The following is a 27,270-nucleotide window of genomic DNA, read 5'->3' on the forward strand; positions in this document are numbered from 1 at the left end:
AGGCAGGGCTGTGACAACGTCCGTCAGCGTGGTGGACCATCAGGGCGGCAGGGCTGTGACAACGCCCGTCAACGTGGTATAACATCATGGAGGCAGGGCTGTGACAACGTCCGTCTGCGTGGTGGGACGTCAGGGAAGCAGGGCTGTGACAACGTCCGTCGGCGTGGTGGGACATCAGGGAGGCAGGGCTGACACAACGTCCGTGAGCGTGGTGGACCATACGGGAGGCAGGGCTGTGACAACGTCCGTCAGCGTGGTGGGCTATCAGGGACGCAGGGCTGTGACAACGTCCGTCAGCGTGGTGGAACATCAGGGCGGTAGGGCTGTGACAACGTCCGTCAGTGTGGTGGAACATCAGGGAGGCAGGGCTGACACAACGTCCGTGAGCGTGGTGGACCATACGGGAGGCAGGGCTGTGACAACGTCCGTCAGCGTGGTGGGCTATCAGGGACGCAGGGCTGTGACAACGTCCGTCAGCGTGGTGGAACATCAGGGCGGTAGGGCTGTGACAACGTCCGACAGTGTGGTGGACCATCAGGGAGGCAGGGCTGTGACAACGTCCGTTAGCATGGTGGGACATCAGGGAGGCAGGGCTGTGACAATGTCCGTCAGTGTGGTCGATTATCAGGGAGACAGGGCTGTGACAACCTCCATCAGTGTGGTGGGACATCAGGGAGGCAATGCTGTGACAACGTCCGTCAGCGTGGTCGGACATCAATGAGGCAGGGCTGTGGCAACGTCCGTCAGTGTGGTGGAACATCAGGGAGCAGGGCTGTGACAACGTCCGTCAGCGTGGTGGAACATCAGGGAGGCAGGGCTGCGTCAATGGCCGTCAGCGTGGTGGAACATCTGGGAGGCAGGGCTGTGACAATGTCCGTCAGCATGGTGGAGCATCAGGGAGGCGGGGCTGTGACAATGTCCGTCAGCCTGGTGGAACATCAGGGAGGCGGGGCTGTGACAAGGTCCGTCAGTGTGGTGGAACATCAGGAAGGCAGGGCTGTGACAACGTCCATCAGTGTGGTGGAACATGAAGGAGGTGGGGCTGTGACAACGTCCATCAGCGTGGTGGAACGTCAGGGAGGCAGGGCTGTGACAACGTCCGTCAGCGTGGTGGGCCATCAGGGACGCAGGGCTGTGACAACGTCCGTCAGTGTGGTGGGACATCAGGGAGACAGGGCTGTGACAACGTCCGTCAGTGTGGTGGGACATCAGGGAGGCAATGCTGTGACAACGTCCGTCCGCGTGGTGGAACATCAGGGAGGCGGGGCTGTGACAAGGTCCATCAGTGTGGTGGAACATCAGGGAGGCAGGGCTGTGACAACATCCGTCAGCATGGTGCACCATCAGGGAGGTAGGGCTGTGACAACGTCTGTCTGTGTCGTGGAGCATCAGGGATGCAGGGCTGTGGCAAAATCTGTCAGCATGGTGGGACATCGGGGAGGCAGGGCTGTGACAACGTCTGTCAGCTTGGTGGGCCATAAGGGAGGCAGGGCTGTGACAACGTCCGTCAGCGTGGTGGAACATCAGGGAGGCAGGGCTGTGACAACGTCCGTCAGCGTGGTGGGCCATCAGGGACGCAGGGCTGTAACAACGTCCGTCAGTGTGGTGGGACATCAGGGAGACAGGGCTGTGACAACGTCCGTCAGTGTGGTGGGACATCAGGGAGGCAATGCTGTGACAACGTCCGTCCGCGTGGTGGGACATCAGGGAGGCAGGGCTGTGACAACGTCCGTCAGTGTGGTGGAACATCAGGGAGGCAGGGCTGTGACAACGTCCGTCAGCGTGGTGGAACATCAGGGAGGCAGGGCTGCATCAACGGCCGTCAGCGTGGTGGACCATCTGGGAGGCAGGGCTGTGACAACGTCCGTCAGTGTGGTGGAACATCAGGGAGGCAGGGCTGTGACAATGTCCGTCAGCATGGTGGACCATCAGGGAGGTGAGGCTATGACAATGTCCGTCAGCGTGGTGGAACATCAGGGAGGCGGGGCTGTGACAAGGTCCGTCAGCGTGGTGGAACATCAGGAAGGCGGGGCTGTGACAACATCCATCAGTGTGGTGGAACATGAAGGAGGCGGGGCTGTGACAACGTCCATCAGCGTGGTGGAACATCAGGGAGGCGGGGCTGTGACAATGTCCGTCAGTGTGGTGGAACATCAGGGAGGCAGGGCTGTGACAACATCCGTCAGCATGGTGCACCATCAGGGAGGCAGGGCTGTGACAACGTCCGTCAGTGTGGTGGAGCATCAGGGATGCAGGGCTGTGGCAAAATCTGTCAGCGTGGTGGGACATCAGGGAGGCAGGGCTGTGACAACGTCTGTCAGCTTGGTGTGCCATCAGGGAGGCAGGGCTGTGACTACGTCCGTCAGCGTGGTGGAACGTCAGGGAGGCAGGGCTGTGACCACGTCCGACAGCGTGGTGGACCATCAGGGAGGCAGGGCTGTGACAACGTCCGTCAGCGTGGTGGAACATCAGGGAGGCAGGGCTGTGGCAACGTCCGTCACCGTGGTCGACCATCATGGAGGCAGGGCTGTGACAACGTCCGTCAGCGTGGTGAACCATCTGGGAGGCAGGGCTGTGGCAACGTCCGTCAGCGTCGTGATACATCATTGAGGCAGGGCTGTGATAACGTCCGTCAGTGTAGTGGAACATCAGGGAGGCAGGGCTGTGACAACGTCCGTCAGCGTGGTGGACCATCAGGGAGGCAGGTCTGTGACAACGTCCGCCAGCGTGGTGGAACATCAGGGAGGCAGGGCTGTGACAACGTCCGTCAGCGTGGTGGAACATCAGGGAGGCAGGGCTGTGTCAACATCCGTCAGTGTGGTGGACCATCAGGGAGGCAGGTCTGTGACAACGACCGTCAGCGTGGTGAAACATCAGGGCGGCAGGGCTGTGACAACGTCCATCAGCGTGGTGGATCATCAGGGATTCAGGGCTGTGACAATGTCCGTCAGCGTGGTGGAACATCAGGGAGGCAGGGCTGTGACAACGTCCGTCAACGTGGTATAACATCAGGGAGGCAGGGCTGTGACAACGTCCATCAGCGGTGTGGGACATGAGGGAGGCAGGGCTGTGACAACGTCCATCAGCATGGAGTAACATCTGGGAGGCAGGGCTGTGACAACGTCCGTCAGCGTGTTGGACCATCAGGGCGGCAGGGCTGTGACAACGTCCGTCAACGTCGTATAACATCAGGGAGGCAGGGCTGTGACAACGTCCGTCAGCGTGGTGGGACATCAGGGAGGCAGGGCTGTGACAACGTCCGTCAGCGTGGTATGGCATCAGGGAGGCAGGGCTCTGACAACGTCCGTCAGCGTGGTGGACCATGAGGGAGGCAAGGCTGTGACAATGTCCGTCAGCGTGGTGGAACATCAGGGAGGGACGGCTGTGACAACGTCCGAAAGCGTGGTGGGACATCAGGGAGTCAGGGCTGTGACAACATCTGTCAGTGTGGTGGACAATCAGGGAGGCAAGGCTGTAACAACGTCCGTCAGCATGGTGGGAAATCAGGGAGGCAGGGCTGTGACGACATCCGTCAGTGTGGTGGAACATCAGGGAGGCAGGGCTGTGACAAAGTCCATCAGCGTGGAGGAACATTAGGGAGGCAGGGCTGTGTCAACGTCCATCAGCGTGGTGGACCATCAGGGAGGCAGGGCTCTGACTACGTCTGTCAGCGTGGTGGACCATCAGGGTGGCGGGGCTGTGACAACGTCCGTCAGCGTGGTGGAACATCAGGGAGGCGGGGCAGTGACAACGTCCGTCAGCGTGGTGGAACATCAAGGAGGCGGCGCTGTGACAACGTCCGTCAGCGTGGTGGATCTTCAGAGAGGCGGGGCTGTGACAACGTCCGTCGGCGTCGTGGAACATCAGGGAGGCACGGCTGTGACAACGTCTGTCAGCGTGGTGCACCATCAGGGAGGCAGGGCTGTGACAACGTCCGTCAGCGTGGTGGACTATCAGGGATGAAGGCCTGTGACAAAATCCGTCAGTGTGGTGGGACATCAGGGAGGCAGGGCTGTGTCAACGTCCGTCAGCGTGGTGGACCAGCAGGGAGGTAGCGCTGTGACAACGTCGTCACCGTGGTGGAACATCAGGGTGGCAGGGCTGTGACAACGTCCGTCAGTGTGGTGGGACATCAGGGAGGCAGGGCTCTGACAACGTCCGTCAGCGTGGTGGACCATCTGGGATGCAGGGCTGTGACAACGTCCGTCAGCGTGGTGGGCCATTAGGGACGCAGGGCTGTGACAACGTCCGTCAGCGTGGTGGAACATCAGGGCGGCAGGGCTGTGACAACGTCCGACAGCGTGGTGGACCATCAGGGAGGCAGGGCTGTGACAACGTCCGTCAGCATGGTGGGACATCAGGGAGGTAGGGCTGTGACAATGTCCGTCAGTGTGGTGGGGTATCAGGGAGGCAATGCTGTGACAACGTCCGTCAGCGTTGTGGGACATCAGGGAGGCAGGGCTGTGACAACGTCCGTCAGTGTGGTAAAACATCAGGGAGGCAGGGCTATGACAACGTCAGTCAGTGTGGTGGACCATCTGAGAGGCAGGGCTGTGACAATGTCCGTCAGCATGGTGGACCATCAGGGAGGCGGGGCTGTGACAATGTCCGTCAGCGTGGTGGAACATCAGGGAGGCGGGGCTGTGACAAGGTCCGTCAGCGTGGTGGAACATCAGGAAGGCGGGGCTGTGACAACGTCCGTCAGTGTGGTGGAACATGACGGAGGCGGGGCTGTGACAACGTCCATCAGCGTGGTGGAACATCAATGAGGCGGGGCTGTGACAACGTCCGTCAGTGTGGTGGAACATCAGTGAGGCAGGGCTGTGACAACATCCGTCAGCATGGTGCACCATAAGGGAGGTAGGGCTGTGACAACGTCCGTCAGTGTGGTGGAGCATCAGCGATGCAGGGCTGTGGCAAAATCTGTCAGCGTGGTGGGACATCAGGGAGGCAGGGCTGTGACAACGTCTGTCAGCTTGGTGGGCCATCAAAGAGGCAGGGCTGTGACAACGTCCGTCAGCTTGGTGGAACATCAGGGAGGCAGGGCTGTGGCAACGTCCGTCACCGTGGTGGACCATCATGGAGGCAGTGCTGGGACAACGTCCGTCAGCGTGGTGGACCATCTGGGAGGCAGGGCTGTGACAACGTCCATCAGCGTCGTGATACATCAGGGAGGCAGGGCTGTGATAACGTCCGTCAGTGTGGTGGAACGTCAGGGAGGCAGGGCTGTGACAACGTCCGTCAGTGTGGTGGAACATCAGGGAGGCAGGCCTGTGACAACGTCCGTCAGCGTCGTGGAACATCAGGGAGGCAGGGCTGTGACAACGTCCGTCAGTGTTTTGGACCATCAGGGAGGCAGGGCTGTGACAACGTCCGTCAGCGTGGTTGACCATCAGGGCGGCAGGGCTGTGACAACGTCCGTCAACGCGGTATAACATCAGGGAGGCATGGCTGTGACAACGTCCGTCAGCGTGGTGGAACATCAGGGAGGCAGGGCTGTGACAACGTCCATCAGCGTGTTGGAACATCAGGGAGGCAGGGCTGTGTCAACATCCGTCAGTGTGGTGGACCATCAGGGAGGCAGGTCTGTGACAATGACCGTCCGCGTGGTGAAACATCAAGGCGCCAGTGCTGTGACAACGTCCGTCAGCGTGGTGGATCATCAGGGATTCATTACTGAGACAATGTCCGTCAGCGTGGTGGAACATCAGGGAGGCAGGGCTGTGACAACGTCCATCAGCGGTGTGGGACATGAGGGAGGCAGGGCTGTGACAACGTCCATCAGCGTGGAGGAACATCTGGGAGGCAGGGCTGTGACAACGTCCGTCAGCGTGGTGGACCATCAGGGCGGCAGGGCTGTGACAACGCCCGTCAACGTGGTATAACATCTTGGAGGCAGGGCTGTGACCACGTCCGTCAGCGTGGTGGGACATCAGGCAGGCAGGGCTGTGACAATGTCCATCAGCGTGGTGGGACATCAGGGAGGCAGGGCTGTGACAATGTCCGTCAGCGTGGTGGAACATCAGGGAGGCAGGGCTGACACAACATCCGTCAGCGTGGTGGACCATCCGGGAGGCAGGGCTGTGACAACGTCCGTCAATGTGGTATAACATCAGGGAGGCAGGGCTGTGACAACGTCCGTCAGCGTGGTGGAACATCAGGGAGGCAGGGCTGTGACAACGTCCGTCAGCGTGGTGGGACGTTAGGGAGGCAGGGCTGTGACAACGTCCGTCGGCGTGGTGGGACATCAGGGAGGCAGGGCTGACACAACGTCCGTGAGCGTGGTGGACCATACGGGAGGCAGGGCTGTGACAACGTCCGTCAGCGTGGTGGGCTATCAGGGACGCAGGGCTGTGACAACGTCCGTCAGCGTGGTGGAACATCAGGGAAGTAGGGCTGTGACAACGTCCGTCAGTGTGGTGGAACATCAGGGAGGCAGGGCTGACACAACGTCCGTGAGCGTGGTGGACCATACGGGAGGCAGCGCTGTGACAACGTCCGTCAGCGTGGTGGACCATCAGGGCGGCAGGGCTGTGACAACGCCCGTCAACGTGGTATAACATCATGGAGGCAGGGCTGTGACCACGTCCGTCAGCGTGGTGGGACATCAGGGAGGCAGGGCTGTGACAATGTCCATCAGCGTGGTGGGACATCAGGGAGGCAGGGCTGTGACAATGTCCGTCAGCGTGGTGGAACATCAGGGAGGCAGGGCTGACACAACGTCCGTCAGCGTGGTGGACCATCCGGGAGGCAGGGCTGTGACCACGTCCGTCAATGTGGTATAACATCAGGGAGGCAGGGCTGTGACAATGTCCGTCAGCGTGGTGGAACATCAGGGAGGCAGGGCTGTGACAACGTCCGTCAGCGTGGTGGGACGTCAGGGAGGCAGGGCTGTGACAACGTCCGTCGGCGTGGTGGGACATCAGGGAGGCAGGGCTGACACAACGTCCGTGAGCGTGGTGGACCATACGGGAGGCAGGGCTGTGACAACGTCCGTCAGCGTGGTGGGCTATCAGGGACGCAGGGCTGTGACAACGTCCGTCAGCGTGGTGGAACATCAGGGAAGTAGGGCTGTGACAACGTCCGTCAGTGTGGTGGAACATCAGGGAGGCAGGGCTGACACAACGTCCGTGAGCGTGGTGGACCATACGGGAGGCAGGGCTGTGACAACGTCTGTCAGCGTGGTGGGCTATCAGGGACGCAGGGCTGTGACAACGTCCGTCAGCGTGGTGGAACATCAGGGCGGTAGGGCTGTAACAACGTCCGACAGTGTGGTGGACCATCAGGGAGGCAGGGCTGTGACAACGTCCGTTAGCATGGTGGGACATCAGGGAGGCAGGGCTGTGACAATGTCCGTCAGTGTGATCGATTATCAGGGAGACAGGGCTGTGACAACCTCCATCAGTGTGGTGGGACATCAGGGAGGCAATGCTGTGACAACGTCCGTCAGCGTGGTCGGACATCAGGGAGGCAGGGCTGTGGCAACGTCCGTCAGTGTGGTGGAACATCAGGGAGCAGGGCTGTGACAACGTCCGTCAGCGTGGTGGAACATCAGGGAGGCAGGGCTGCGTCAATGGCCGTCAGCGTGGTGGAACATCTGGGAGGCAGGGCTGTGACAATGTCCGTTAGCATGGTGGAGCATCAGGGAGGCAGGGCTGTGACAACATCCGTCAGCGTGGTGGGCTATCAGGGAGGCAGGGCTGTGGCAACGTCCGTCAGTGTGGTGGAACATCAGGGAGCAGGGCTGTGACAAGGTCCGTCAGTGTGGTGGAACATCAAGAAGGCAGGGCTGTGACAACGTCCATCAGTGTGGTGGAACATGAAGGAGGTGGGGCTGTGACAACGTCCATCAGCGTGGTGGAACATCAGGGAGGCGGGGCTGTGACAAAGTCCGTCAGTGTGGTGGAACATCAGGGAGGGAGGGCTGTGACAACATCCGTCAGCATGGTGCACCATCAGGGAGGTAGGGCTGTGACAACGTCTGTCAGTGTCGTGGAGCATCAGGGATGCAGGGCTGTGGCAAAATCTGTCAGCATGGTGGGACATCGGGGAGGCAGGGCTGTGACAAGTCTGTCAGCTTGGTGGGCCATAAGGGAGGCAGGGCTGTGACAACGTCCGTCAGCGTGGTGGAACATCAGGGAGGCAGGGCTGTGACAATGTCCGTCAGCGTGGTGGAACATCAGGGAGGCAGGGCTGTGTCAACATCCGTCAGTGTGGTGGACCATCAGGGAGGCAGGTCTGTGACAACGACCGTCAGCGTGGTGAAACATCAGGGCGCCAGGGCTGTGACAACGTCCGTCAGCGTGGTGGAACATCAGGGAGGCAGTGCTGTGACAACGTCCATCAGCGGTGTGGGACATGAGGGAGGCAGGGCTGTGAAAACGTCCATCAGCGTGGAGAAACATCTGGGAGGCAGGGCTGTGACAACGTCCGTCAGCGTGGTGGACCATCATTGCGGCAGGGCTGTGACAACGCCCGTCAACGTGGTGTAACATCATGGAGGCAGGGCTGTGACAACGTCCGTCAGCGTGGTGGGACATCAGGGAGGCAGGGCTGTGACAATGTCCGTCAGCGTGGTGGGACATCAGGGAGGCAGGGCTGTGACAACGTCCGTCAGCGTGGTGGAACATCAGGGAGGCAGGGCTGACACAACGTCCGTCAGCGTGGTGGACCATCCGGGAGGCAGGGCTGTGACAACGTCCGTAAATGTGGTATAACATCAGGGAGACAGGGCTGTGACAACGTCCGTCAGCGTGGTGGAACATAAGGGAGGCAGGGCTGTGACAACGTCCGTCAGCGTGGTGGAACATCAGGGAGTTAGGGCTGTGTCAACATCCGTCAGTGTGGTGGACCATCAGGGAGGCAGGTCTGTGACAACGACCGTCAGCGTGGTGAAACATCAGGGCGCCAGGGCTGTGACAACGTCCGTCAGCGTGGTGGATCATCAGGGATTCAGGACTGTGACAATGTCCGTCAGCGTGGTGGAACATCAGGGAGGCAGGGCTGTGACAACGTCCATCAGCGGTGTGGGACATGAGGGAGGCAGGGCTGTGACAATGTCCATCAGCGTGGAGGAACATCTGGGAGGCAGGGCTGTGACAACGTCCGTCAGCGTGGTGGACCATCAGGGCGGCAGGGCTGTGACAACGCCCGTCAACGTGGTATAACATCATGGAGGCAGGGCTGTGACAACGTCCGTCAGCGTGGTGGGACATCAGGGAGGCAGGGCTGTGACAATGTCCGTCAGCGTGGTGGGACATCAGGGAGGCAGGGCTGTGACAACGTCCGTCAGCGTGGTGGAACATCAGGGAGGCAGGGCTGACACAACGTCCGTCAGCGTGGTGGAGCATATGGGAGGCAGGGCTGTGACAACGTCCGTCAGCGTGGTGGGCCATCAGGGACGCAGGGCTGTGACAACGTCCGTCAGCGTGGTAGAACATCAGGGCGGCAGGGCTGTGACAACGTCCATCAGCGTGGTGGAACATCAGGGAGGCAGGGCTGTGACAATGTCCGTCAGTGTGGTCGGGTATCAGGGAGACAGGGCTGTGACAACCTCCATCAGTGTGGTGGGAAATCAGGGAGGCAATGCTGTGACAACGTCCGTCAGCGTGGTGGGACATCAGGGAGGCAGGGCTGTGACAACATCTGTCAGTGTGGTGGAACATCAGGGAGGCAGGGCTGTGACAACGTCCATCAGCGTGGTGGAACATCAGGGAGGCAGGGCTGCGTCAATGGCCGTCAGCGTGGTGGAACATCTGGGAGGCAGGGCCGTGACAATGTCCGTCAGCATGGTGGACCATCAGGGAGGCGGGGCTGTGACAATGTCCGTCAGCGTGGTGGAACATCAGGGAGGCAGGGCTGTGACAACGTCCGTCAGCGTGGTGGACCATCCGGGAGGCAGGGCTGTGACAACGTCCGTAAATGTGGTATAACATCAGGGAGACAGGGCTGTGACAACGTCCGTCAGCGTGGTGGAACATAAGGGAGGCAGGGCTGTGACAACGTCCGTCAGCGTGGTGGAACATCAGGGAGTTAGGGCTGTGTCAACATCCGTCAGTGTGGTGGACCATCAGGGAGGCAGGTCTGTGACAACGACCGTCAGCGTGGTGAAACATCAGGGCGCCAGGGCTGTGACAACGTCCGTCAGCGTGGTGGATCATCACGGATTCAGGACTGTGACAATGTCCGTCAGCGTGGTGGAACATCAGGGAGGCAGGGCTGTGACAACGTCCATCAGCGGTGTGGGACATGAGGGAGGCAGGGCTGTGACAATGTCCATCAGCGTGGAGGAACATCTGGGAGGCAGGGCTGTGACAACGTCCGTAAGCGTGGTGGACCATCAGGGCGGCAGGGCTGTGACAACGCCCGTCAACGTGGTATAACATCATGGAGGCAGGGCTGTGACAACGTCCGTCAGCGTGGTGGGACATCAGGGAGGCAGGGCTGTGACAACGTCCGACAGCGTGGTGGACCATCAGGGAGGCAGGGCTGTGACAACGTCCATCAGCGTGGTGGAACATCAGGGAGGCAGGGCTGTGACAACGTCCGTCAGTGTTTTGGACCATCAGGGAGGCAGGGCTGTGACAACGTCCGTCAGCGTGGTGGACCATCAGGGCGGCAGGGCTGTGACAACGTCCGTCAACGTGGTATAACATCTGGGAGGCAGGGCTGTGACAACGTCCGTCAGCGTGGTGGAACATCAGGGAGGCAGGGCTGTGTCAACGTCCATCAGCGTGGTGGAACATCAGGGAGGCAGGGCTGTGTCAACATCCGTCAGTGTGGTACACCATCAGGCAGGCAGGTCTGTGACAACGACCTTCATCGTGGTGGAACATCAGGGCGGCAGGGCTGTGACAACATCCGTCAGCGTGGTGGATCATCAGGGAGGCAGAGCTGTGACAATGTCCGTCAGCGTAATGGAACATCAGGGAGGCAGGGCTGTGACAACGTCCATCAGTGTTGTGGGACATGTGGGAGGCAGGGCTGTGACAACGTCCATCAGCGTGGAGGAACATCTGGGAGGCAGGGCTGTGACAACCTCCGTCAGCGTGGTAGACCATCAGGGCGGAAGGCTGTGACAACGTCCGTCAACGTGGTATAACATCAGGGAGGCAGGGCTGTGACAACGTCCGTCAGCGTGGTGGGACATCAGGGAGGCAGGGCTGTGACAATGTCCGTCAGCGTGGTGGGACAACAGGGAGGCAGGGCTGTGGCAATGTCCATCAGCGTGATTGACCATCAGGGATTCAGGGCTGTGACAATGTCCGTCAGCGTGGTGGAACATAAGAGAGGCAGGGCTGTGACAACATCCGTCAGTGTGGTGGACCATCAGGAAGACAGGGCTGTGACAACGTCTGTCGGCGTGGTGGAACATCAGGGAGGCAGGGCTGTAACAACGTCTGTCAGTGTGGTGGAACTTCAGGGAATTGGGGCTTTGACAACGTCCGTCAGCGTGGTGGACCATCTGAGAGGCAGGGCTGTGACAACGTCCGTCAGCGTAGTGGAACATCAGAGAGGCAGGGCTGTGATAACGTCCGTCAGTGTGGTGGAACATCAGGGAGGCAGGGCTGTGACAACGTCCGTCAGCGTGGTGGAGCATCAGGGATGCAGGGCTGTGACAAAATCTGTCAGTGTGGTGGGACATCAGGGAGGCAAGGCTTTGACAACGTCTGTCAGCGTGGTGGGCCATCAGGGAGGCAGGGCTGTGACAACGTCCGTCAGCGTGGTGGAACGTCAGGGAGGCAGGGTTGTGACATCGTCCGACAGCGTGGTGGACCATCAGGGAGGCAGGGCTGTGACAACGTCCGTCAGCGTGGTGGGCCATCAGGGACGCAGGGCTGTGACAAATTCCGTCAGCGTGGTGGAACATCAGGGCGGCAGGGCTGTGACAACGCCCGACAGCGTGGTGGACCATCAGGGAGGCAGGGCTGTGACAACGTCCTTCAGCATGGTGGGACATCAGGGAGGCAGGGCTGTGACAACGTCTGTCAGTGTGGTGGGACATCAGGGAGACAGGGCTGTGACAACGTCCGTCAGTGTGGTGGGACATCAGGGAGCCAATGCTGTGACAACGTCCGCCAGAGTGGTGGGACATCAGGGAGGCAGGGCTGTGAGAACGTCCGTCAGTGTGGTGGAACATCAGGGAGGCAGGGCTGTGACAACGTCATCACCGTCGTGGAACATCAGGGAGGCAGGGCTGTGACAACGTCCGTCAGTGTGGTGGGACATCAGGGAGAAAGAGCTGTTACAACGTCCATCAGCGGTGTGGGACATGAGGGAGGCAGGGCTGTGACAACGTCCATCAGCGTGGTGGAACATCAGGGCGGCAGGGCTGTGACAACATCCGTCAGCGTGGTGGATCATCAGGGAGGCAGAGCTGTGACAATGTCCGTCAGCGTAATGGAACATCAGGGAGGCAGGGCTGTGACAACGTCCATCAGTGTTGTGGGACATGTGGGAGGCAGGGCTGTGACAACGTCCATCAGCGTGGAGGAACATCTGGGAGGCAGGGCTGTGACAACCTCCGTCAGCGTGGTAGACCATCAGGGCGGAAGGCTGTGACAACGTCCGTCAACGTGGTATAACATCAGGGAGGCAGGGCTGTGACAACGTCCGTCAGCGTGGTGGGACATCAGGGAGGCAGGGCTGTGACAATGTCCGTCAGCGTGGTGGGACAACAGGGAGGCAGGGCTGTGGCAATGTCCATCAGCGTGATTGACCATCAGGGATTCAGGGCTGTGACAATGTCCGTCAGCGTGGTGGAACATAAGGGAGGCAGGGCTGTGACAACATCCGTCAGTGTGGTGGACCATCAGGAAGACAGGGCTGTGACAACGTCTGTCGGCGTGGTGGAACATCAGGGAGGCAGGGCTGTAACAACGTCTGTCAGTGTGGTGGAACTTCAGGGAATTGGGGCTTTGACAACGTCCGTCAGCGTGGTGGACCATCTGAGAGGCAGGGCTGTGACAACGTCCGTCAGCGTAGTGGAACATCAGAGAGGCAGGGCTGTGATAACGTCCGTCAGTGTGGTGGAACATCAGGGAGGCAGGGCTGTGACAACGTCCGTCAGCGTGGTGGAGCATCAGGGATGCAGGGCTGTGACAAAATCTGTCAGTGTGGTGGGACATCAGGGAGGCAAGGCTTTGACAACGTCTGTCAGCGTGGTGGGCCATCAGGGAGGCAGGGCTGTGACAACGTCCGTCAGCGTGGTGGAACGTCAGGGAGGCAGGGTTGTGACATCGTCCGACAGCGTGGTGGACCATCAGGGAGGCAGGGCTGTGACAACGTCCGTCAGCGTGGTGGGCCATCAGGGACGCAGGGCTGTGACAAATTCCGTCAGCGTGGTGGAACATCAGGGCGGCAGGGCTGTGACAACGCCCGACAGCGTGGTGGACCATCAGGGAGGCAGGGCTGTGACAACGTCCTTCAGCATGGTGGGACATCAGGGAGGCAGGGCTGTGACAACGTCTGTCAGTGTGGTGGGACATCAGGGAGACAGGGCTGTGACAACGTCCGTCAGTGTGGTGGGACATCAGGGAGCCAATGCTGTGACAACGTCCGCCAGAGTGGTGGGACATCAGGGAGGCAGGGCTGTGAGAACGTCCGTCAGTGTGGTGGAACATCAGGGAGGCAGGGCTGTGACAACGTCATCACCGTCGTGGAACATCAGGGAGGCAGGGCTGTGACAACGTCCGTCAGTGTGGTGGGACATCAGGGAGAAAGAGCTGTTACAACGTCCATCAGCGGTGTGGGACATGAGGGAGGCAGGGCTGTGACAACGTCCATCAGCGTGGTGGAACATCAGGGAGGCAGGGCTGTGACAATGTCCGACAGCTTGGTGGAACATCAGGGAGGCAGGGCTGTCACAACGTCCGAAAGCGTGGTGGGACATCAGGGAGGCAGGGCTGTGACAACATCCATCAGTGTGGTGGACCATCAGGGAGGCAGGGCTGTGACAACGTCCGTCAGCATGGTGGAACATCAGGGAGGCAGGGCTGTGACAACGTCCGTCAGCGTGGTGGAACATCAGGGAGGCAGGGCTGACACAACGTCCGTCAGCGTGGTGGACCATCCGGGAGGCAGGGCTGTGACAACATCCGTCAGCATGGTGGGACATCAGGGAGGCAGGGCTGTGACAACGTCCGTCAGCGTGGTGGACCATCAGGGAGGCAGGGCTGTGACAATGTCCGTCAGCGTGGTGGAACATCAGGGAGGCAGGGCTGTCACAACGTCCGAAAGCGTGGTGGGACATCAGGGAGGCAGGGCTGTGACAACATCCATCAGTGTGGTGGACCATCAGGGAGGCAAGGCTGTAACAACGTCCGTCAGCATGGTGGGAAATCAGGGAGGCAGGGCTGTGACGACGTCTGCCAGTGTGGTGGAACACCAGGGAAGCAGGGCTGTGACAAAGTCCGTCAGCGTGGTGGAACATCGGGGAGGCAGGGCTGTATCAACGTCCATCAGCGTGGTGGACCATCAGGGAGGCAGGGCTGTGACAACGTCCGTCAGCGTGGTGGACCATCAGGGAGACGGGGCTGTGACAACGTCCGTCAGTGTGGTGGAACATCAGGGAGGCGGGGAGGTGACAACGTCCGTCAGCGTGGTGGAACATCAAGGAGGCGGCGCTGTGACAACGTCCGTCAGCGTGGTGGAACGTCAGAGAGGCGGGGCTGTGACAACGTCCGTCAGCGTGGTGGAACATCAGGGAGGCACGGCTGTGACAACGTCTGTCAGCATGGTGCACCATCAGGGAGGCAGGGCTGTGACAACGTCCGTCAGCGTGGTGGACTATCAGGGATGCAGGCCTGTGACAAAATCCGTCAGTGTGGTGGGACATCAGGGAGGCAGGGCTGTGTCAACGTCCGTCAGCGTGGTGGACCATCAGGGAGGCAGGGCTGTGACAACGTCCGTCAGTGTGGTGGACCAGCAGGGAGGCAGCGCTGTGACAACGTCGTCACCGTGGTGGAACATCATCGAGGTAGGGCTGTGCCAACGTCCGTCAGTGTGGTGGGACATCAGGGAGGCAGGGCTGTGGCAACGTACGTCAGCGTGGTGGACCATCAGGGAGGCAGGGCTGCGACAACGTCTGTCAGCATGGTGGGACATCAGGGAGGCAGGGCTGTGACACTATCCGTCAGCGTGGTGGGACATCAGGGAGGCAGGGCTGTGACAATGTCCATCAGCGTGGTGGGACATCAGGGAGGCAGGGCTGTGACAATGTCCATTAGCGTGATTGACCATCAGGAATTCAGGGCTGTGACAATGTCCGTCAGCGTGGTGGAACATCAGGGAGGCAGGGCTGTGACAACGTCCGTCAGTGTGGTCGAACATCAGTGAGGCAGGTCTGTGACAACGTCTGTCAGCGAGGTGGACCATCAGTGAGGCAGATCTGTGACATTGTCTGTCACCATGGTGGAACATCAGGGAGGCAATGCTGTGACAACGTCCGTCAGCGTGGTGGACCATCAGGGAGGCAGGGCTGTGACAACGTCTGTCAGCGTGGTGGAGCATCAGGGAGGCAGGGCTGTGACAGCGTCTGTCAGTGTGGTGGAACATCAGGGAGTCAGGGCTGTGACAACGTCCGACAGCGTGGTGGAACATCAGGAAGGCAGGGCTGTGACATTGTCTGTCAGCGTGGTGGGACATCTGGGAGGCAGGGCTGTGTCAACGTCCATCAGCGTGGTGGACCATCAGGGAGGCAGGGCTGTGACAACGTCCGTCAGCGTGGTGGACCAGCAGGGAGGCAGCGCTGTGACAACATCGTCATCGTGGTGGAACATCAGGGACGCAGGGCTGTGACAACGTCCGTCAGTTAGGTGGGACATCAGGGAGGCAGGGCTGTGACAACGTCCATCAGCGGTGTGGGAAATGAGGGAGGCAGGGCTGTGACAACGTCCATCAGCGTGGTGGAACACCAGGGAGGCAGGGCTGTGACAATGTCCGACAGCTTGGTGGAACATCAGGGAGGCAGGGCTGTGTCAACGTCCGTCAGCGTGGTGGAACATCAGGGCGGCAGTGCGGTGACAACGTCCGACAGCGCGGTGGACCATAAGGGAGGCAGGGCTGTGACAACGTCCGTCAGCATGGTGGGACATCAGGGAGGCAGGGCTGTGACAATGTCCATCAGTGTGGTGGGACATCAGGGATACAGGGCTGTCACAAGGTCCGTCAGTGTGGTGGGACATCAGGGAGGCAATGCTGTGACAACGTCTGTCAGCGTGGTGGAACATCAGGGAGGCAGGGCTGCGTCAACGGCCGTCAGCGTAGTGGACCATCTGGGAGGCAGGGATGTGACAATGTCCGTCAGCGTGGAGGAACATCAGGGGGGCGGGGCTGCGTCAACGGCCATCAGCGTGGTGGACCATCTGGGAGGCAGGGCTGTGACAATGTCCGTCAGCGTGATGGAACATCAGGAAGGCGGGGCTGTGACAACGTCCGTCAGTGTGGTGGAACATGAAGGATGCGGGGCTGTGACATCGTCCATCAGCGTGGCGGAACATCAGGGAGGCGGGGCTGTGACAACGTCCGTCAGTGTGGTGGAACATCAGGGAGGCAGGGCTGTGACAACATCCGTCAGCATGGTGCACCATCAGGAAGGCAGGGCTGTGACAACGTACGTCAGTGTGGTGGAGCATCAGGGATGCAGGGCTGTGGCAAAATCTGTCAGCGTGGTGGGACATCAGGAAGGCAGGGCTGTGACAACGTCTGTCAGCTTGGTGGGCCATCAGGGAGGCAGGGCTGTGACAACGTCCGTCAGCGTGGTGGAGCGTCAGGGAGGCAGGGCTGTGACAACGTCCGACAGCGTGGTGGACCATCAGGGAGGCAGGGCTGTGACAACGTCCGTCAGCGTGGTGGAACATCAGGGAAGCAGGGCTGTGGCAACGTTCGTCACCGTGGTGGACCATCATGGAATCAGGGCTGTGACAACGTCCGTCAGCGTGGATGACCATCTGGGAGGCAGGGCTGTGACAACGTCTGTCAGCGTCGTGAAACATCAGGGAGGCAGGGCTGTGATAACTTCCGTCAGTGTGGTGGAACATCAGGGAGGCAGGGCTGTGACAACGTCCGCCGGCGTGGTGGAACATCAGGGAGGGTGGGCTGTGTCAACGTCCGTCAGTGTGGGGGACCATCAGGGAGGCAGGTCTGTGACAACGTCCGTCAGCGTGGTGGAACATCAGGGAGGCAGGGCTGTGACAACGTCCGTCAGCGTGGTGGACCATCAGGGAGGCAGGGCTGTGACAACGTCCGTCAGCATGGTGGACCAGCAGGGAGGCAGCGCTGTGACAACGTCTGTCGGCGTGGTGGAACATCAGGGAGGCAGGGCTGTAACAACGTCTGTCAATGTGGTGGAACTTCAGGGAGGCAGGGCTGTGACAAAGTCCGTCAGCGTGGTGGGACAACAGGGAGGCAGGGCTGTGGCAATGTCCATCAGCGTGATTAACCATCAGGGATTCAGGGCTGTGACAATGTCCGTCAGCGTGGTGGAACATATGGGAGGCAGGGCTATGACAACATCCGTCAGTGTGGTGGACCATCAGGAAGGCAGGGCTGTGACAACGTCTGTCGGCGTGGTGGAACATTAGGGAGGCAGGGCTGTAACAACGTCTGTCAGTGTGGTGGAACTTCAGTGAGGTGGGGCTGTGACAACGTCCGTCAGCGTGGTAGACCATCTGCGAGGCAGGGCTGTGACAACGTCCGTCAGCGTCGTGGAACATCAGGGAGGCAGGGCTGTGATAACGTCCGTCAGTGTGGTGGAACATCAGGGAGGCAGGGCTGTGACAACGTCCGTCAGCGTGGTGGAGCATCAGGGATGCAGGGCTGTGACAAAATCTATCAGTGTGGTGGGACATCAGGGAGGCAAGGCTCTGACAACGTCTGTCAGCGTGGTGGGCCATCAGGGAGGCAGGGCTGTGACAACGTCCGTCAGCGTGGTGGAACGTCAGGGAGGGAGGGTTGTGACATCGTCCGACAGCGTGGTGGACCATCAGGGAGGCAGGGCTGTGACAACGTCCGTCAGCGTGGTGGGCCATCAGGGACGCAGGGATGTGACAAATTCCGTCAGCGTGGTGGAACATCAGGGCGGCAGGGCTGTGACAACGCCCGACAGCGTGGTGGACCATCAGGGAGGCAGGGCTGTGACAACGTCCTTCAGCATGGTGGGACATCAGGGAGGCAGGGCTGTGACAACGTCTGTCAGTGTGGTGGGACATCAGGGAGACAGGGCTGTGACAACGTCCGTCAGTGTGGTGGGACATCAGGGAGCCAATGCTGTGACAACGTCCGTCAGTGTGGTGGAACATCAGGTAGGCAGGGCTGTGACAACGTCATCACCGTGGTGGAACATCAGGGAGGCAGGGCTGTGACAACGTCCGTCAGTGTGGTGGGACATCAGGGAGAAAGAGCTGTTACAACGTCCATCAGCGGTGTGGGACATGAGGGAGGCAGGGCTGTGACAACGTCCATCAGCGTGGTGGAACATCAGGGAGCCAATGCTGTGACAACGTCCGTCAGAGTGGTGGGACATCAGGGAGGCAGGGCTGTGACAAAGTCCGTCAGTGTGGTGGAACATCAGGGAGGCAGGGCTGTGACAACGTCATCACCATGGTGGAACATCAGGGAGGCAGGGCTGTGACAACGTCCGTCAGTGTGGTGGGACATCAGGGAGAAAGAGCTGTTACAACGTCCATCAGTGGTGTGGGACATGAGGGAGGCAGGGCTGTGACAACGTCCATCAGCGTGGTGGAACATCAGGGAGGCAGGGCTGTGACAACGTCCGACAGCGTGGTGGGCCATCAGGGAGGCAGGGCTGTGACAACGTCCGTCAGCGTGGTGGAACATCAGGGAGGCAGGGATGTGACAACGTCCGTCAGCGTGGTGGAACATCAGGGAGGCAGGGCTGGCACAACGTCCGTCAGCGTGGTGGACCATCCGGGAGGCAGGGCTGTGACAACATCCGTCAGCATGGTGGGACATCAGGGAGGCAGGGCTGTGACAACGTCCGTCAGCGTGGTATGACATCAGGGAGGCAGGGCTGTGACAACGTCCGTCAGCATGGTGGACCATCAGGGAGGCAGGGCTGTGACAATGTCCGTCAGCGTGGGGGAACATCAGGGAGGCAGGGCTGTCACAACGTCCGAAAGCGTGGTGGGACTTCAGGGAGGCAGGGCTGTGACAACGTCCGTCAGTGTGGTGGAACATCAGGGAGGCGGGGCAGTGACAACGTCCGTCAGCGTGGTGGAACATCAAGGAGGCGGCGCTGTGACAACGTCCGTCAGCGTGGTGGAACGTCAGAGAGCCGGGGCTGTGACAACTTCCGTCAGCGTGGTGGAACATCAGGGAGGCACGGCTGTGACAACGTCTGTCAGCGTGGTGCACCATCAGGGAGGAAGGGCCGTGACAACGTCCGTCAGCGTGGTGGACTATCAGGGATGCAGGCCTGTGACAAAATCCGTCAGTGTGGTGGGACATCAGGGAGGCAGGGCTGTGTCAACGTCCGTCAGCGTGGTGGACCATCAGGGAGGCAGGGCTGTGACAACGTCCGTCAGCGTGGTGGACCAGCAGGGAGGCAGCGCTGTGACAACGTCGTCACCGTGGTGGAACATCAGGGAGGTAGGGCTGTGCCAACGTCCGTCAGTGTGGTGGGACATCAGGGAGGCAGGGCTGTGGCAACGTCCGTCAGCGTGGTGGACCATCAGGGAGGCAGGGCTGCGACAACGTCTGTCAGCGTGGTGGGACGTCAGGGAGGCAGGGCTGTGACACTATCCGTCAGCGTGGTGGGACATCAGGGAGGCAGGGCTGTGACAATGTCCATCAGCGTGGTGGGACATCAGGGAGGCAGGGCTGTGACAATGTCCATCAGCATGATTGACCATCAGGAATTCAGGGTTGTGACAATGTCCGTCAGCGTGGTGGAACATCAGGGAGGCAGGGCTGTGACAACGTCTGTCAGCGTGGTGGAACATCAGGGAGGCAGGGCTGTGACAACGTCTGTCAGCGAGGTGGACCATCAGTGAGGCAGATCTGTGACATTGTCTGTCACCGTGGTGGAACATCAGGGAGGCAATGCTGTGACAACGTCCGTCAGCGTGGTGGACCATCAGGGAGGCAGGGCTGTGACAACGTCTGTCAGCGTGGTGGAACATCAGGGAGGCAGGGCTGTGACAACGTCTGTCAGCGTGGTGGAACATCAGGGAGGCAGGGCTGTGACAACGTCCGACAGCGTGGTGGAACATCAGGAAGGCAGGGCTGTGACATTGTCCGTCAGCGTGGTGAAACATCTGGGAGGCAGGGCTGTGTCAACGTCCATCAGCGTGGTGGACCATCAGGGAGGCAGGGCTGTGACAACGTCCGTCAGCGTGGTGGACCAGCAGGGAGGCAGCGCTGTGACAACGTCGTCATCGTGGTGGAACATCAGGGACGCATTGTTGTGACAACGTCCGTCAGTTAGGTGGGACATCAGGGAGGCAGGGCTGTGACAACGTCCATCAGCGGTGTGGGAAATGAGGGAGGCAGGGCTGTGACAACGTCCATCAGCGGTGTGGGAAATGAGGGAGGCAGGGCTGTGACAACGTCTTTCAGCGTGGTGGGCCATCAGGGACGCAGGGCTGTGACAACATCCGTCAGCGTGGTGGAACATCAGGGCGGCAGGGCGGTGACAACGTCCGACAGCGCGGTGGACCATCAGGGAGTCAGGGCTGTGACAACGTCCGTCAGCATGGTGGGACATCAGGGAGGCAGGGCTGTGACAATGTCCATCAGTGTGGTGGGGCATCAGGGATACAGGGCTGTGACAAGGTCCGTCAGTGTGGTGGGACATCAGGGAGTCAATGCTGTGACTACGTCCGTCAGCGTGGTGTGACATCAGGGAGGCAGGGCTGTGACAACGTCCATCAGTGTGGTGGAACATCAGGGAGGCTGGGCTGTGACAACATCCGTCAGCATGGTGCACCATCAGGGAGGCAGGGCTGTGACAACGTCCGTCAGTGTGGTGGAGCATCAGGGATGCAGGGCTGTGGCAAAATCTGTCAGCGTGGTGGGACATCAGGGAGGCAGGGCTCTGACAACGTCTGTCAGCTTGGTGGGCCATCAGGGGGCAGGGCTGTGACAACGTCCGTCAGCGTGGTGGAGCGTCAGGGAGGCAGGGCTGTGACAACTTCCGACAGCGTGGTGGACCATCAGGGAGGCAGGGCTGTGACAACGTCCGTCAGCGTGGTGGAACATCAGGGAAGCAGGGCTGTGGCAACGTCCGTCACCGTGGTGGACCATCATGGAATCAGGGCTGTGACAACGTCCGTCAGCGTGGATGACCATCTGGGAAGCAGGGCTGTGACAACGTCTGTCAGCGTGGTGGACCAGCAGGGAGGCAGGGCTGTGACAACGTCCGTCAGCGTGGTGGACCATCAGGGAGGCAGGGCTGTGACAACGACCGTCAGCGTGGTGGACCAGCAGGGAGGCAGCGCTGTGACAACGTCGTCATCGTGGTGGAACATCAGGGACGCAGGGCTGTAACAACGTCCGTCAGTGTGGTGGGACATCAGGGAGGCAGGGCTGTGACAACGTCCATCAGCGGTGTGGGAAATGAGGGAGGCAGGGCTGTGACAACGTCCATCAGCGTGGTGGAACACCAGGGAGGCAGGGCTGTGACAATGTCCGACAGCTTGGTGGAACATCAGGGACGCAGGGCTGTGTCAACGTCCGTCAGCGTGGTGGACCATCAGGGAGGCAGGGCTGTGACAACGTCCGTCAGCGTGGTGGGCCATCAGGGACGCAGGGCTGAGATAACGTCCGTCAGTGTGGTGGAACATCAGGACGGCAGGGCGGTGACAACGTCCGACAGCGTGGTGGACCATCAGGGAGGCAGGGCTGTGACAACGTCCGTCAGCATGGTGGGACATCAGGGAGTCAGGGCTGTGACAATGTCCGTCAGTGTGGTGGGACATCAGGGAGAGAGGGCTGTGACAACGTCCGTCAGTGTGGTGGGACATCAGGGAGGCAATGCTGTGACAACGTCCATCAGCGTGGTGGGACATCAGGGAAGCAGGGCTGTGACAACGTCCATTAGTGTGGTGGAACATCAGGGAGGCAGGGCTGTGACAACGTCCGTCAGCGTGGTGGAACATCAGGGAGGCAGGGCTGCGTCAACGGCCGTCAGCGTGGTGGACCATCTGGGAGGCAGGGCTCTGACAATGTCCGTCAGCATGGTGGACCATCAGAGAGGCGGGGCTGTGTCAATGTCCGTCAGCGTGGTGGAACATCAGGGAGGTGGGGCTGTGACAAGGTCCGTCAGCGTGGTGGAACATCAGGAAGGCGGGGCTGTTACAACGTCCGTCAGTGTGGTGGAACATGAAGGAGGCGGGGCTGTGACAACGTCCATTAGCGTGGTGGACATCAGGGAGGCGGGGCTGTGACAACGTCCGTCAGTGTGGTGGAACATCAGGGAGGCAGGGCTGTGACAACATCCGTCAGCATGGTGCACCATCAGGGAGGCAGGGCTGTGACAACGTCCGTCAGTGTGGTGGAGCATCAGGGATGCAGGGCTGTGGCAAAATATGTCAGCATGGTGGGACATCAGGGAGGCAGGGCTGTGACAACGTCTGTCAGCTTGGTGGGCCGTCAGGGAGGCAGGGCTGTGACAACGTCCGTCAGCGTGGTGGAACGTCAGGGATACAGGGCTGCGACAACGTCCGACAGCGTGGTGGACGATCAGGGAGGCAGGGCTGTGACAACGTCCGTCAGCGTGGTGGAACATCATAGAGGCAGGGCTGTGACAACGTCCGTCAGCGTGGTGGAACATCAGGGAGGCAGGGCTGTGACAACGTCCGTCAGTGTTTTGGACCATCAGGGAGGCAGGGCTGTGACAACGTCCGTCAGCGTGGTGGACCATCATGGCGGCAGGGCTGTGACAACGTCCGTCAACGTGGTGGAACATCAGGGAGGCAGGGCTGTGACAACGTCCGTCAGCGTGGTGGAACATCAGGGAGGCAGGGCTGTGTCAACATCCGTCAGTGTGGTGAACCATCAGGCAGGCAGGTCTGTGACAACGACCGTCAGCGTGGTGGAACATCAGGGCGGCAGGGCTGTGACAACGTCCGTCAGCGTGGTGGATCATCAGGGGTTCAGGGCTGTGACAATGTCCGTCAGTGTAGTGAAACATCAGGGAGGCAGGGCTGTGACAACGTCCATCAGCGGTGTGGGACATGTGGGATGCAGGGCTGTGACAACGTCCATCAGCGTGGAGGAACATCTGGGAGGCAGGGCTGTGACAACCTCCGTCAGCGTGGTAGACCATCAGGGCGGAAGGCTCTGACAACGTCCGTCAACGTGGTATAACATCAGGGAGGCAGGTCTGTGACAACGTCCGTCAGCGTGGTGGGACATCAGGGAGGCAGGGCTGTGACAATGTCCATCAGCATGGTGGGACATCAGGGAGGCAGGGCTGTGACAATGTCCATCAGCGTGATTGACCATCAGGGATTCAGGGCTGTGACAATGTCCGTCAGCGTGGTGGAACATCAGGGAGGCAGGGCTGTGACAACATCTGTCAGTGTGGTGGACCATCAGGAAGGCAGGGCTGTGACAACGTCTGTCGGCGTAGTGGAACATCAGGGAGGCAGGGCTGTGACAACGTCTGTCAGTGTGATGGAACATCAGGGAGGCAGGGCTGTGACAACGTCCGTCAGCGTGGTGGGCCATCAGGGACGCAGGGCTGTGACAAATTCCGTCAGCGTGGTGGAACATCAGGGAGGCAATGCTGTGACAACGTCCGTCAGCGTGATGGGACATCAGGGAGGCAGGGCTGTGACAACGTCCGTCAGTGTGGTGGAACATCACGGATGCAGGGCTGGGACATTGTCCGTCAGCGTGGTGGAACTTCAGGGAGGTGGGGCTGTGACAACGTCCGTCAGCGTGGTGGACCATCTGGGAGGCAGGGCTGTGACAACGTCCGTCAGCGTCGTGGAACATCAGAGAGGCAGGGCTGTGATAACGTCCGTCAGTGTGGTATAACATCAGGGAGGCAGGGCTGTGACAACGTCCGTCAGCGTGGTGGAGCATCAGGGATGCAGGGCTGTGACAAAATCTGTCAGCGTGGTGGGACATCAGGGAGGCAAGGCTCTGACAACGTCTGTCAGCGTGGTGGGCCATCAGGGAGGCAGGGCTGTGACAACGTCCGTCAGCGTGGTGGAACGGCAGGGAGGCAGGGATGTGACAACGTCCGACAGCGTGGTGGACCATCAGGGAGGCAGGGCTGTGACAACGTCCGTCAGCGTGGTGGGCCATCAGGGACGCAGGGCTGTGACAAATTCCGTCAGCGTGGTGGAACATCAGGGAGGCAATGCTGTGACAACGTCCGTCAGCGTGATGGGACATCAGGGAGGCAGGGCTGTGACAACGTCCGTCAGTGTGGTGGAACATCAGGGAGGCAGGGCTGTGACAATGTCCGTCAGTGTGGTGGGACATCAGGGAGAAAGAGCTGTTACTACGTCCAACAGCGGTGTGGGACATGAGGAAGGCAGGGCTGTAACAACGTCCATCAGCGTGGTGGAACATGAGGGAGGCAGGGCTGTGACAATGTCCGACAGCTTGGTGGAACATCAGGGAGGAAGGACTGTGTCAACGTCCGTCAGCGTGGTGGACCATCAGGGAGGCAGGGCTGTGACAATGTCCGTCAGCGTGGTGGGCCATCAGGGAGGCAGGGCTGTGACAACGTCCGTCAGCGTGGTGGAACATCAGGGAGGCAGGGCTGTGACAACGTCCGTCAGCGTGGTAGAAAATCAGGGAAGAAGGGCTGCGACAACGTCTGTCAGCGTGGTGGACCATCTGGGAGGCAGGGCTGTGACAACGTCCGTCAGCGTCGAGAACATCAGGGAGGCAGGGCTGTGATAACTTCTGTCAGTGTGGTGGAACATCAGGGAGGCAGGGCTGTGACAACGTCCGTCAGCATGGTGGAACATCAGGGAGGCAGGGCTGTGACAACGTCCGTCAGCGTGGTGGGCCATCAGGGAGGCAGGGCTGTGACAACGTCCGTCAACGTGGTATAACATCAGGGAGGCAGGGCTGTGACAACGTCCGTCAGCGTGGTGGACCATCAGGAAGGCGGGGCTGTGACAATACCCGTCAGTGTGGTGGAACATGAAGGAGGCGGGGCTGTGACAACGTCCATCAGCGTGGTGGAACATCAGGGAGGCAGGGCTGTGACAACGTCCGTCAGTGTGGTGGGCCATCAGGGACGCAGGGCTGTGACAACGTCTGTCAGCGTGGTGGAACATCAGGGCGGCAGGGCGGTGACAACGTCCGACAGCGTGGTGGACCATCAGGGGGGCAGGGCTGTGACAACGTCCGTCAGCATGGTGGGACATCAGGGAGGCAGGGCTGTGACAATGTCCGTCAGTGTGGTGGGACATAAGGGAGACAGGGCTGTGACAACGTCCGTCAGTGTGGTGGGACATCAGAGAGGCAGGGCTGTGACAACGTCCATCAGCGGTGTGGGAAATGAGGGAGGCAGGGCTGTGACAACGTCCATCAGCGTGGTTTAACACCAGGGAGGCAGGGCTGTGACAATGTCCGACAGCTTGGTGGAACATCAGGGAGGCAGGGCTGTGACAACGTCTTTCAGCGTGGTGGGCCATCAGGGACGCAGGGCTGTGACAACATCCGTCAGCGTGGTGGAACATCAGGGTGGCAGGGCGGTGACAACGTCCGACAGCGCGGTGGACCATCAGGGAGTCAGGGCTGTGAAAACGTCTGTCAGCATGGTGGGACATCAGGGAGGCAGGGCTGTGACAATGTCCATCAGTGTGGTGGGGCATCAGGGATACAGGGCCGTGACAAGGTCCGTCAGTGTGGTGGGACATCAGGGAGGCAATGCTGTGACTACGTCCGTCAGCGTGGTGTGACATCAGGGAGGCAGGGCTGTGACAACGTCCATCAGTGTGGTGGAACATCAGGGAGGCAGGGCGGTGACAACATCCGTCAGCATGGTGCACCATCAGGGAGGCAGGGCTGTGACAACGTCCGTCAGTGTGGTGGAGCATCAGGGATGCAGGGCTGTGGCAAAATCTGTCAGCGTGGTGGGACATCAGGGAGGCAGGGCTCTGACAACGTCTGTCAGCTTGGTGGGCCATCAGGGGGGCAGGGCTGTGACAACGTTCGTCAGCGTGGTGGAGCGTCAGGGAGGCAGGGCTGTGACAACGTCCGACAGCGTGGTGGACCATCAGGGAGGCAGGGCTGTGACAACGTCCGTCAGCGTGGTGGAACATCAGGGAAGCAGGGCTGTGGCAACGTCCGTCACCGTGGTGGACCATCATGGAATCAGGGCTGTGACAACGTCCGTCAGCGTGGATGACCATCTGGGAGGCAGGGCTGTGACAACGTCTGTCAGCGTCGTGAAACATCAGGGAGGCAGGGCTGTGACAACGTCCGTTAGCGTGGTGGAACATCAGGGAGGCAGGGCTGTGACAACGTCCGTCAGCGTGGTGGACCATCAGGGAGGCAGGGCTGTGACAACGACCGTCAGCGTGGTGGACCAGCAGGGAGGCAGCGCTGTGACAACGTCGTCATCGTGGTGGAACATCAGGGACGCAGGGCTGTAACAACGTCCCTCAGTGTGGTGGGACATCAGGGAGGCAGGTCTGTGACAACGTCCATCAGCGGTGTGGGAAATGAGGGAGGCAGGGCTGTGACAACGTCCATCAGCGTGGTGGAACACCAGGGAGGCAGGGCGGTGACAATGTCCGACAGCTTGGTGGAACATCAGGGAGGCAGGGCTGTGTCAACGTCCGTCAGCGTGGTGGACCATCAGGGAGGCAGGGCTATGACAACGTCCGTCAGCGTGGTGGGCCATCAGGGACGCAGGGCTGAGATAACGTCCGTCAGCGTGGTGGAACATCAGGACGGCAGGGCGGTGACAACGTCCGTCAGCGTGGTGGACCATCAGGGAGGCAGGGCTGTGACAACGTCCGTCAGCATGGTGGGACATCAGGGAGTCAGGGCTGTGACAATGTCTGTCAGTGTGGTGGGACATCAGGGAGAGAGGGCTGTGACAACGTCCGTCAGTGTGGTGGGACATCAGGGAGGCAATGCTGTGACAACGTCCGTCAGCGTGGTGGGACATCAGGGAAGCAGGGCTGTGACAACGTCCATCAGTGTGGTGGAACATCAGGGAGGCAGGGCTGTGACAACGTCCGTCAGCGTGGTGGAACATCAGGGAGGCAGGGCTGCGTCAACGGCCGTCAGCGTGGTGGACCATCTGGGAGGCAGGGCTCTGACAATGTC

The 27,270-nt window shown here is 60.5% G+C and overlaps 3 protein-coding genes across 3 annotated transcripts; all 3 read left to right on the top strand.

Moving 5' to 3' along the window:
* Nucleotides 1–717: 717 nt before the first annotated feature.
* Nucleotides 718–2,610, top strand: LOC126292075 (uncharacterized). The gene has a single exon (XM_049985885.1). It carries the CDS (start codon nucleotides 718–720, stop codon nucleotides 2,608–2,610), a length of 1,893 nt encoding a protein of 630 aa, XP_049841842.1.
* A 6,626-nt stretch (nucleotides 2,611–9,236) lies between these two features.
* Nucleotides 9,237–11,101, top strand: LOC126292076 (uncharacterized PE-PGRS family protein PE_PGRS54-like). Its single transcript, XM_049985886.1, has 2 exons — nucleotides 9,237–9,926; nucleotides 10,283–11,101. Exons 1-2 carry the CDS (start codon nucleotides 9,237–9,239, stop codon nucleotides 11,099–11,101), a joined length of 1,509 nt encoding a protein of 502 aa, XP_049841843.1.
* Nucleotides 11,102–17,809: 6,708 nt separating this feature from the next.
* Nucleotides 17,810–18,631, top strand: LOC126292077 (fibril-forming collagen alpha chain-like). Its single transcript, XM_049985887.1, has one exon. The coding sequence runs from the start codon at nucleotides 17,810–17,812 to the stop codon at nucleotides 18,629–18,631; it is 822 nt and encodes a 273-aa protein (XP_049841844.1).
* The last annotated feature ends 8,639 nt before the right edge of the window (nucleotides 18,632–27,270 follow it).

Source organism: Schistocerca gregaria, chromosome 9 (genome assembly GCF_023897955.1).
Source record: "Schistocerca gregaria isolate iqSchGreg1 chromosome 9, iqSchGreg1.2, whole genome shotgun sequence".
Taxonomy (NCBI): Eukaryota; Metazoa; Arthropoda; class Insecta; order Orthoptera; family Acrididae; genus Schistocerca; species Schistocerca gregaria.